General features: G+C 36.1%; 1 protein-coding gene across 1 annotated transcript; it reads right to left on the bottom strand.

The window, feature by feature from the left end:
* Positions 1–2,571: 2,571 nt before the first annotated feature.
* On the bottom strand, positions 2,572–11,597 carry LOC130420440 (uncharacterized). Its single transcript, XM_056747726.1, has 6 exons — positions 11,526–11,597; positions 10,861–11,181; positions 10,464–10,738; positions 3,201–3,272; positions 2,823–2,891; positions 2,572–2,640 (listed from the first exon to the last, which is right to left on the bottom strand). The coding sequence occupies exons 1-6, from the start codon at positions 11,584–11,586 to the stop codon at positions 2,572–2,574; spliced, it is 867 nt and encodes a 288-aa protein (XP_056603704.1). The 5' UTR covers positions 11,587–11,597.
* Positions 11,598–12,352: the final 755 nt, after the last annotated feature.

Genomic DNA, 12,352 nt, shown 5'->3' with positions numbered 1-12,352 from the left:
ATAAATTAATATTACTCCAATTTTATAAGTAATTAATATTGAGCAATATTAGGTAGACTTTATCTAATTTCTGTTTGTCTTTAGTGTGTCTTTTAGTGTGTAATATTACTAACACTCTTTTCAGTGTATGACATCGCGTATTGCTCCCTGAACTCACTATAAGTATCTTTGGATAAAAGCGTCTGCTAAATGACTGAATGTAAATCTATTATTTTCGACACAAATGGACGCATATTAAATGTATTAAAATTAAGGTTGAAATAAGGTTTATAATGCCTGCCTGGTTATAAAGTATTTTAAATATATTATAAATAGTTAACTAGCACTTGTGCCTAATGCCAAGCCCTTAACCCAAGATTCAGGTCTGTTGAGTATAGCCAGGGATTGAGAAAGGTGAGATGATTAAACCACAGACTTACTTTCCCCTTGGAAATCACAGCAACCAACCTGTGGCCTGAAATGGTTCTGTGGTTCAGCTCCAGTAGGTCAGTCCTCATAGTTGAGATGACTGTACCTTGGCAAAAGGCCATTAACAGGCTTGTATAATTATTGTATTATAATTATACAAGTATTCCAGCTTGGCAGCGGAGGCTGAACAGCGAAAGTGTTCTTAATTCAACTACAAGGCTGCTAAAGGAGGTGGGGATCAGAGGACAGGCCCAATGGACGGATGTTACTCCATATGGGACCGCCGGCACTGACCTTGCATTTACAATGGTAATGTGTTGTAAGTTTGTGGAAATTAACAAATTACTTTTACTTGAGTTGGTTTTTTGTGTACTTGTTCTTCTTCAAGTAGTTTTTAAAATATGTAATTTTACTTATGATATGTGTTCTGTATGGTACTTTGTTATATTTAAAATCACATCTGTTATTGAGTAAAAAGCAGTTTCACCGGAAATGACTCCATTGAATGATGGGCACGAGTATGAGTTATTTGGCAATACCAGAGGAGTGATGGAGACTCTAGTGAATCTGACTTAAAGGTGAAAGTCCATTGAACTCTGACAGATGAAGACAATGAAGTAAACCCCTGGCCATATTTAAGCAACCATTTCAGCTTCAAGACAGGATCTGCACCACATTTACACAGTGTGTATGGATCTGAACTGAACAACTTCTGCTTTAATAACTTTTTTAAATTATGTCATATGTCTCTTCTGGAAGAAAGTCGCATGAAAATATGATTGCAATTTTACACGTTTTGAAAAGCCTCACCAGTCCTGCTAGCAATAGGACAGTGTTTAAAAGAACAACAACAATGACAAGCCCAAAAAAACCTTACAAATCAGGTTGCCTGGTTGGCTCAAAAATGTTTTGACAGCACAAACATCTTCACGTCACCCAAGAAATGTGGCAGTTAGTTCCTAATTTTCTTTATGTAAAATCAACAAATGACATCAACTAAAACTAATAAGAGGAACTTAGAATTGTAAGGCGATGGTGAACAGACAAGTTGTATTCGTGTGCATATGAGCAAAACAAACAAACTTGGAGATGGTGGTCTAGTGGGTTAAACCACTGAACTGGTAAATCAAAGGTTGCTAGTTCGCTCCCAGCAGCCATCACCAGTGTGTCCTTGAGCAAGACACTTTACTCCATGTTGCTCCAGGGGGATTGTCCCTGTAATAAGTGCACTGTACGTCGCTTTGGATAAAAGCGTCTGCCAAATGACTAAATGTAAAATGTAAATGTAAACTTGACTGTTTGAAGACACAGCATTAAAGAATCTATAACCTGAGTGAAGTCACACAGAACATCAAGTGTAAATAAGATCTGAAGATCTCACCAGAGGAGAATAAAACACAAACATCATTCACATCTTCATTCTTTGACCCTTGACTTTCTTTTGCATTGTTTCCTTTTTCCTCTTACAGTAAGTGCATCCGTGTTTTGTAATGTCACTTACGCAATGATGTTGAAAGGAAATGAAGTTACATAAATGCAGCTTTATGCTCTTATGCTGAAGTTAGAAATGAGTTAATCAACAAAAAACTATTGTGGCATTTTTATTTTTTAAGTGTGAGAACAGCTGTTATAATGGAAAGATTTCAGAGATGTCAGAACTTTGTCTATTGAGACACACTTGACATTCTCCATGATGTGGAGAGTTTTAAAGGTTGTGGGGACGTTATGTGGTGGATCTTCACTGAACATCAGGACGTTCTCTGACTGTATAAAGGACCTTTACTATAGAACATTCTCATAACATTTCAGGGGATCAAAACTACAATATTGCCTTCCTACAAATGAAAACCAGCTCTGATATTTATTTCTCCTTTTGGTAATTATATGACTTAACATCTGGAAATGTAAATGACAGATAGACAATCAATATCAGATTAACACCTGAAGTTCATGTTAAAAACTGAAAGAACTTATTGTGATCAGTGTTTGCTTTAGTTGAGCAAAGCCTACCAAAAACACATGAAATTAATCAAATCAGCACAGTCACTGACTGAAGCCTAATATTGTGTGTTGATGTTGTTGTCTAGTCGTGTGATCTGTGTTATTATGTGTGTTTGTGTTTTATTTGCGAGTGGTTTTGTTCAGGGAGGTGCAAAGCTCTCTTCAGGCGTCTTCAGGCTCAGTTTTTCCTCCTCTGATGGCGGCATAAGTCACATCACCAGCAGACTGAACCTGAATGAACATTACAGAAACCATCACGCATGTTTTAACCCACAGATTTGATCATAGCAAGATGTGACAAGTACACATTTATGAGACTGTATATCATGAAGATAACGCAGTGCTTTAAATCATGTGTGTAGTTGGAGAGCTTAAGATGGAGGGCGGATGTGAATGTTGTAGTTTCTACTCACATTGCTGTTCTTCAGTTGTTTTTTACTGACAACAGTCACCTCAGAATAAACCACATCATCTTTCTGCTCCTAAACATCAACACAGATATAAATGTCTGAACAACTCTCCATCACTGTTTGTTAGACAGAATATACTGAGATAATACAGCTGATGTAGTGGTGACTTTTGAAATCATTGTGTTTTATAACTCCAGAGAACAAAGTCTTCAAGGATGGGTTTTAAAGATATGTTTAGAGAACTGTAAAGATAGAATAACACAAATCTGGTGAGGAGGTTTGGTGATAATGATACAGGCATGACTACGTGTGGACCGGAGAAAAATTCATCACGGTGACTGTAAATATTCACAAATCTCATGAACCTTTGGGTTTACTTACATTTGTGCTAGGAGTAGGAGGACCGATGTTGATGGTGTCGAATGTTCCATTATTGTCATTCTTACATGCAACCTAAAGGCAAAGGAATGTACAACAACACAATATATCCAACATGACTAAGACGCCAGTCCCAATGATGACATCTAACAGTTCTAGACGTTACTATACTCACCACAGGGTCATCAGACAATCTTCGATCTGAAAAATAAACAGGCCTTGTTTTATTTTAATCATTAAATAGGTCAGCAGAACAGAATGTTTTTAAGGCGAATATAGTATACATGGCCAGTCAGTGATTGAAATATTTCATCAGTAACAGCAGAATGTGATTGTAGATGAAGCACAATAAGTGAAAGTCATCAGCATAACAGTGTCAGACTATGACAGCAGATAATGTTACCGATGGGCAGCATGCATGTATGTAGAAGAGAAGTGGGCCAAGAACAGAACTCTGAGGAACACCTCATGTGAGAGAAGAAACTGAAGCATTGAAGCATTGAAGTTGTGCATTTGTAGCTGCTGTAATTAATCTGTCTTTTTTATTGTCATTTTTATTGTCCTTTTACTTTGTTCTTTATGATTTATTGTACTTTATTGTAATTTTCTCTGGATTTTATTTTTGAACTTCACAAAATGTTGTTCCTTGATTGTTAAAGTTGGTTAAGGTAACAGAACCTTTGTTTGGGAGAGAGAATTATCAGTGGAACACATTTGGGTTTTCTCCGTGTGCACCTCGCGACAGCCTCGGTCTATATGTTAGCGAGGCTGCAGAGCATGTACACTGGTTCACTCCTCCCATGAATAACTCTGTGTGTACCAGAGAGGGAGGAGTGTTTGCCACGGTCATCCACTGATCATTTCTCCTTGTTACATATTAAATACTAAATTCTGACATTGAGTGGTCGTGTGGTCCTTCTACATGTAAGAGTTCAGTCCAGACATGCTAGACATAGTAATGAAGAAAATTCTATCAGTGAGATGTAAACCATGAGAGACAGTGCCAGAGACACAAATACATCAGGGACGAGAAATGAGAAAGTGATAATAAAAACTCTGCTTAGGTTCAGTGCTGTGAGGAAAAGTAAGCTGCTATTAAGATTCTTTTTAATGATGCTCTGAAGAGAACAAAGCCAGATGTTAAAAATATAGTTTTTCCCCTTTCAAGTAGGATTTGATAGGACTGTGGTCTAGCTGAAACTAAAATAGCTGCCCGGAGGCGTTGCAAACATGGCCATCAAGCATCATCACTTCCCTAAATGCACTTTGGTCCTTCACAGCAGCAGAACTGCTGAGATTAAAGATAAACATTATCTGATGGAAGGAGAGCGACTGAAGACCAGTCTTTTTCTCAGATTCTTACAATCTCGATGGCCTTGTGAAAACTTTAAACTGTTACTGTAAGTGGGATATATAAACTCACCTGATCTTTTTCTATAAATCACACAAAGAACAGCAGCAGTAAGTAGAAGAAGTAATGAAGCGATCACAGCAAAAGTCACTGTATGAGAGCTGGTCACTGAGAAAGAAAAATAAGACAAATGACACATGAAAGGCAGTAAAAAGTGAACCATGACTTAACAACACGCAGAAAAACAGCTTTAATTTACAGAATATTTCTTTGGTGTAGAAGTACGGAGCCCTTTTAGGGACATGGTGGTGGGAAAAATATGAGAGGAAAGAGAAAAAGTATTTGTATAGCTTTTGCGTTCCCCCGAGAAACATTGCGTTATCTCGCAAACATATTTGCGTCATCACGCTAAACATTCAAATGTACTGTTATTCGCTCCGTACATTAACGATGCTGTGTTTCATACTAGATTCCCGAACCAATAACTTGTGAGCTAAACGTTCACTGTTAGATGTTTCTGTAGATTTAGCAGCACATTACTGTAAAAATCAACAGTTAAATACTGTATTTGTATATTACAGTAAGATACTGCAGTTCATAATACATTCTGGGTCATTTTGATTGAGCGGGAAACTTTTACAGTATATTTTGGTCTGGCTGTAACCTCGCTGTAGCCTTGCTGTAATGTGCAAGGCAAAAAGTGCGCCACAACGTCAAATCACACAGAGCACAACTCCTGGCTGCAGCAAGAGGAGGATATTCAATTTGATTTCGGGAAGTTCAGTAAGTTTGCAGTCTGGTTTATTTGATGTGTTTCATGCAAAGCTATTATTTAGTTTTAGCATTTTGCACAACAGTTTGTCACAATGTTATTTTAAACGTTGACTGAGAGAGAAAAGGTCGCCGTTGCAGTCTCTCTCAGAAATTAAACTAGATGTCCACCCACTGCTTCATCCCGATATACACAACGCACTTAATTAATCATGAGGGTTTTGTCTATCGAATTGTTTAAGTTCGTTTACAATGGCAAGGTAGGAAATGACTTGTATTTGGCAATAGATAAACTCCCGTTAACCAATTTACTCCCGTTAACAAATAACTAAGACTCCTCGCGAGCTCGGTCTTGGTGTCCCAGATTAGGGTCGCTTATCTTGGCTTTTCTCTGTTCGTTCACAGGCAGGGAGAAGCAGCAGCAGTATTCAGTTCGACCGTATGATAGGCCGACTCGTGAATTAGCTGTGCATGTGCTAAAACAACATTTTCATATCAACTCATCGCAATTTACGTCTTCTTTTAAATGTAAGAATACTGTTTGGATAAATGAATATCAACATTGTTTGTCTGTTAATAGATCAGACTCGACAGGTTCTATCTCACGCTCTCAACGGCCCAAATCGCATGTGAAGTAACAAAGACACTGTAAGTAGCCTACACAGCACCAAACTGCTCCACACGAAGTGAAACTTAATATTTTACTGAGATGAGTGCGATCTATACAGATTACTGCTGTTTTCATTAAGGTACTATGTGAATAAATGGATTTGCGGTGTTATTACTGCTTACGGTATATCAGTAAAAAGTAGAGATTATGTTCTTTCGAGTGATTTACATTCAGTCGGCCAATAAGTATTATACGCATATTATATATGGATATTTGCAGAAATTTTGCTTACAACACTTAAAACAAGTTTTCAAAGACTCAAATCATTGCACGTACTTTGGTAATGAGCGATACTGGCTCCGCCTTTACGTAATGACACTTTACGTCGGAGAGAGGAGCGCAATCAGCTTGAAAATGCATTTTCAAAACCACATTGAATTTCTCTACACCCATACTATTTCGGTATGTGACCAAAAATGCAACCCCAAATATCTAAACTCTTAATATAAATGCATAAAGGGGAAACATTTAAAATGATCATTTTGCTTCATTTTTGCTCGGCTATTTTAAATGTATTTAATGAACAGAATGGTTTCAAAATTTCAGCAGGTAACATATTTTTTTACTTGTCTTACAGCTCTAACGTGACAGTTTGGTACACTTTTGAATCCTGGGTTTATGGGTTTTCTGTAAGTATTGACCATAATAATATAACTTTTAATTCAAATTTGTTTTTGGTTTTACTAATGACTTTTTAGTAACACTTACAATAAGGTTACATAGGATGTTAATACATTTTAAAATTTGGCAATACACTTTTAAATCAATCAATTTATCTCTGTTCACATTAATAATATTTGATAATGCATTATGAATTAATTAATGTTGAAAAAGATATTGTTCATTGATAGTTCATATTAGCTGAACCATTAATACATGTTATGGAACAAAACCTTAAAGTAAAGTGTTACTGTATTCTCTTTCACCATTTAGTTCACAATTTGTACTTATTTCTATGGTTTACAGATTTTGTCATTTGTTTCTTTTTGTGTTACAGTCTCACCATTGATATTGTGGCTGGATTTGGTCATTTTTGAAACAGGAAAGTCATCCCAGGATGTCCAGTTACAACTGCAAGTCATGTAGTTTCTCGACTACAATATCAAATGCTTTTTACGTGTAGAAGTACACAGAAATGTGGCTAATCATCGCTTTATATGTGGCATACCTGAGTGCCCTTGCACTTTTGCGTAGTTTCAATCTTTTAAGTATGATATGTATCAATAAAGAATATGTTTGATGCAAACATTGCTTGTATTGTCTTTTGAAATATATTGTCAAGTATAGCAGTTTTGTAATATGAATAACTATAGATTTATATCTAAACTAGCTATGATGTATAATATTTTTGGAATTAAATAATAATAATGGGGCAATATAGGTATTACAGCAAATTACAGTATAATACAAATACATTAAAAATAGACTAAATTACAAAATATTGTAAAAATACAGTAAAATACTGTTTTGTAGCTATATAGTAATATGTTTTGTACTGTTATAACATATTACAGTACAGTACTGTACTGTCAAATTACAGTAATTTACTGGCGTCTGTGCTGCCAGTAACTTACTGTAAAAATACAAGGAAATCGTTAACAGTGTTGTTATAACACAAACAACACATTATTCCTTAGACAACCTAGTCTTCCTCAAAACAAGAATATAAATGTATCTCTATATGAGCAGGCGACATGGAGTAGTCCAAAGAGACCGTCTACAAAGTGACTGTAGATCCTAAAAAGCATTATGAAAAAAATTGTCATTAATAACATGTTACACACTGTAGTCTCACCAAATTCAGATTACACATTAATGGCCTCCTGCTGAATCTACACTGGTTTTGGTTATACTACATTATGTAGCACTGAAGTTTATTTCCGGGAATCTGCATCTATAAACCAATGTTTATGGAGCTAGTCTCAAACTCAGCCAGCAGAACATTAAACATGAAGTGTTTGTCCGAATTCAAAATGGTTTTGCGAGATAACGCAAATATGTTTGCGAGAGAACGCAAATGTTTGGCACTCCACTGTCCAGTGTCTGTTTGTGTTCCTAAATGTTACTTAATAAAAGAAAATAAATAAATAAATATTCTATGAAGTTTATAGATGTTGTATGCACTTATTTATATTTTATATATGTGTCTTATATTTTTAAATATATAAAGGTTTTGGGGGGAAAATGACCACAGACCGGCGAGGAACCATACATGGGAACTTTATTGACCTTGATTTTTGTAGTAACCCTCCAGCTTTGAAATTTTGAATTTCTAAGCATTTCAATTTGTGCCCTATAATTAAAATAGCCATCATCTTGCAGCTTGATTCACTGTTCTGATCGGGATTGGGTACTGAAAGAATGTTGTGACGTCAGGGAATTTACTTGCATTTTGATGTTTAAAAATATTTGTGAAAACAGGCTGTGACTTACAGACATGAAGAATCAGTGCATAAACCTCAATAATGCTGACCACTGACAAAAGACACATTTTTGAGGAATGTTTGTCTCCATTGTTGAGATTCATACACCAATTATTGATGTGTGTGTGTGTGTGTATGTGTGTATGATCCCAAACTCTGTCAAGGAAACATGACGCATGAGAGTCAAGAGCCCAACTCAAGGAAACACTGATCTCTATGATGGTGACGTCCCAATGAATTACTTGCAACAAAATAAACATTAAAGGGATAGTTCCCCCAAAAATTAAAGTTCTGTCATCATTTACTCAAACTCATGTCATTTCAGACCTTTAAAAAAAAGTTTGTTCTGATGAACACGGAGAAAGATATTTGTAAGAATGTTAGCAATTTTCAATTCTGTTTTCATCATTTTGGGTGAACTATCCCTTTAATTGTGATCCCGCCCATGGGCCATCTGCATGTTAAGTGTTTACATTCAATTTAGTATTTTGTCACTAGTATTTTGTAGTATTAAATACTGCCTATCCCTGTCATTAACTGTGAAATCACAGTACAGTATTGCTTTTACTTGTACTGTCAAATTAATATAACTAGTAGCCAGTTATATCCTGTAAAATCACACAGTATTTTTTAATGTGGGTTAGCGTACTGTCCCTACTGTAAAACCGAACAGTGAATTTCATGTAAATAAAGTAATTTTACTTATTTGGTTAATTTATTTACTTCATTATGACTTGGTTTGTAGTAACTTTGAGTTTTGTGGATACCATTGTTCAGAAGAGTGGTACATGTGCTTAGGATGTGGGATGTTCCGGCGCTGCAGTATTGCAAATACTAATGCTAATACCAATTCTAATAAATCTAGTTAAAAGTGGGGTGTCCAAATTCTCTTAGCCGATGTTGATGTTCAAATCACCAAAACAAACACAGCACTACCCCATCTCCCACTTTCATCAGCGCTCGGCTCAACTAATATCCGTCCTGTGAACCTTACTGCTGATTGGCTACAAGGTTGTTTTGGTACTAGGTCTGTCTAAACAAGTGTAATTCGGAAATCGGACACCCCGTCTTTGATGTGAAGTTACAGATACAATTTGGAAATTTAAACTTGAGTCAGTAAAGTAAGGCTTGCTCTAATTCTTTAATAAGTTAAACTTAAAATGGAGTTAATTCAATTTAGCTCAGCTTACTTGATTAAAGAACATTCAGGACTTCTTCTGAACATATAAGGGACCCCAGACAGCAAGCTAACAGATATAAACCATTGAATCAATGCTAACAATAGTTGATTTCTTAATGTTAATTAATGTTAAAATATTTTTGAATTTCAACAAACCATCATAACTGTGATCAGTGTTTGCTTTAGTTGGACTCTTGACTGGATTTCCATTGTTACAATTTAATTTTCTCTTTCAATGTGTATAATGTGTTTTTATGTGAACACTTGAATGTTGTCAAAGGATGAAATTATAAGACATGAAATCATAACACAGATCATGATAAAGGAACATCTCTTTCTTTGATGTTGAAAAGGGTTCTTCCTGAAACACCACCACATGCATGGAAAGAGGAACATTGACACAATGATATTAAAGAGTGAAGAGCTCAACTGAAGCAAACACTGATCACAATAATGCAGCTTTGATGACATTTCTTTCAGTTTTTAACATGAACTGCAGGTGTAAATCTGATATTGATTGTCTATTTGTCATTTCCATTTCCAGATGGTAAGTCATATAATTACCAAAAGGAGAAATAAATAACAGAACTGGTTTTCATTTGTTGGCAGGCAATATTGTAGTTTGATCCCCAGAAATGTTATAAGAATGTTCTATAGTAAAGGTCCTCTATACAGTCAGAGAACGTCCTGATGTTCAGTGAAGATCCACCACATAACGTCCCCACACCCTTTAAAACTGTCCACATCATGACCATATCAGAACATTCAGGGAATGTATTCAACACCAGCAGGTTGTTTTGAGTTCAGGACACTCCTGTCATAGTGATGTCTTACCTGTAAATCTGACAGTATATGTGACTGAGGTCTTGATGTCATTCTTGTGTTTGAGCACACATCTCAACTCTGTGTTGTCGTCTTCATTCACGAGTGTTGTAGTCAGAGAGATGATACAGAGTTTATCTGATCTAATCTGATATCTGGAGTCTGTCTGTAGATCAACATCAGCCTGATTCATCCACACCAGCTGATATCTATCATCACTGAACATATGATCACAGTTATATGAAAACAGCCGACAGGAGAGAGTGACAGATGTGTTTGCTCTTATCTCAGTCTGTGATGATGATGATGATGATGATGAAGACACTGAAACACAAATCACACAACACACTCTCAGTACTCATGAGTTTCAGTGAAAACACAAGAGATAAAGAGAACTGTGATCTGAAGTTAAACATGTGTTCATATAAATGAAGAGAAACACTGACCATGAAGAACATGTAGTGAAACACGTGAATAAGATCCATGTTGATGTCCATTCACATATTGTGTGCAGGTGTAAAGTCCACAATCATGTTGTGTTGTGTTACAGATCTTGAGAGAGCAGTCAGATGTCAGACTCAGTCTCTCAGATCTCTCTGTGTTATTCTTATTTATTCCTCCAGTAAACACTTCTACTGTAGATGATGTTGTATATTTACTGTAGGTCCATGTAGTTGAGGAGCATTGATGAAGAGCATCATTACAGGACAGAAACACACTTTCACCAGAACTGATGAACACATCAGAGTCTTCTGCTCCACTCTCACCTGAAACAGCAGATGACATCATTCATATTAATACATTACAATATAATCAAACAGTTTAATATTTATCTCTCAGTGACAGATAGAGTTTGATTATATTAACATCTCATAAATCAGAAGATTTGACAGAAGATCATGTGATCTAGTTCCTCTATCATTGACTATCAGACTGTTGAATGTGAGAATAAGACACATGTGGACACAATGTTCAGGTTTTCTAGTCTTGTGTCAAGATGGTGGCCATGCGAGGCTGCATGAACAGACAGAGACTTTGAGTTTAATTGCGTCAAACTAAATATATGCGATCCAAATGAAACCTGATGAAATAAATGTGTTGTATAGTTTACCTGTGAATAGTGAAGAGAGAAGGATCAGTCCCAGCAGACATATATCACTCTTCTCAGTCATGTTGTGTTTCTCTTACTGAGTCTCTTCTCATCATCTACTTCTTCTTCTTGAGAATATTTGTAGCTCTTCCTGTGGTTTCTCATTTCCTCTATTTTCATGACACTATTATAGACTAGAACACATTCTGTAGTTTAATGGTGATATTTTTAAATGACTTCTGTTGTCTTAAAATAATTGGACACAGTGCTCAGTGATGACTTTTGTTATCAGAGACTTTAACAGGACTAACATGATGAAGGTTTTCTCCAAATTCATTCAACACAAGACTTTCCTGCTCGAGCAGACGCACAGCCTTCATTACAGCTGATCACACCTCCGTTGTTCTTTTGTCTCCACACACACAAGCAGAACATGAGTGAGGTCATCTTCACACCTCTAAACCACAGATCGGAAGATTACCCATGATGCACTGAAAAAAATAATTTCTTACTTAATATGTTTGTCTTGTAATGAGTGAGTGTGTGTGCCCTGCGATGGGTTGGCACTCCATCCAGGGTGTATCCTGCCTTGATGCCCGATGACTCCTGAGATAGGCGCAGGCTCCCCGTGACCCGAGATAGTTCGGATAAAGCGGTAGAAAATGGATGGATGGATGGATGGATGTTTGTCTTGTTTTGCAGTTAAAATGTCAAAAAATTGTGGAATCAAGATGTATTTTCTTGATGCACAAAACAACCCAAGAAAATAAATGTTTCTTTTAGAAAAAAAAAATTGTATATATTTGAATTTCTACTTTTTTTGTAAGTTTAAATTTTTCTTAGTCATT

This window comes from Triplophysa dalaica, chromosome 5 (genome assembly GCF_015846415.1).
Source record: "Triplophysa dalaica isolate WHDGS20190420 chromosome 5, ASM1584641v1, whole genome shotgun sequence".
In the NCBI taxonomy this organism is placed as follows: Eukaryota; Metazoa; Chordata; class Actinopteri; order Cypriniformes; family Nemacheilidae; genus Triplophysa; species Triplophysa dalaica.
Note: the sequence above shows the minus strand (reverse complement) of the source record. Positions and strands in the feature narration are given on the sequence as shown.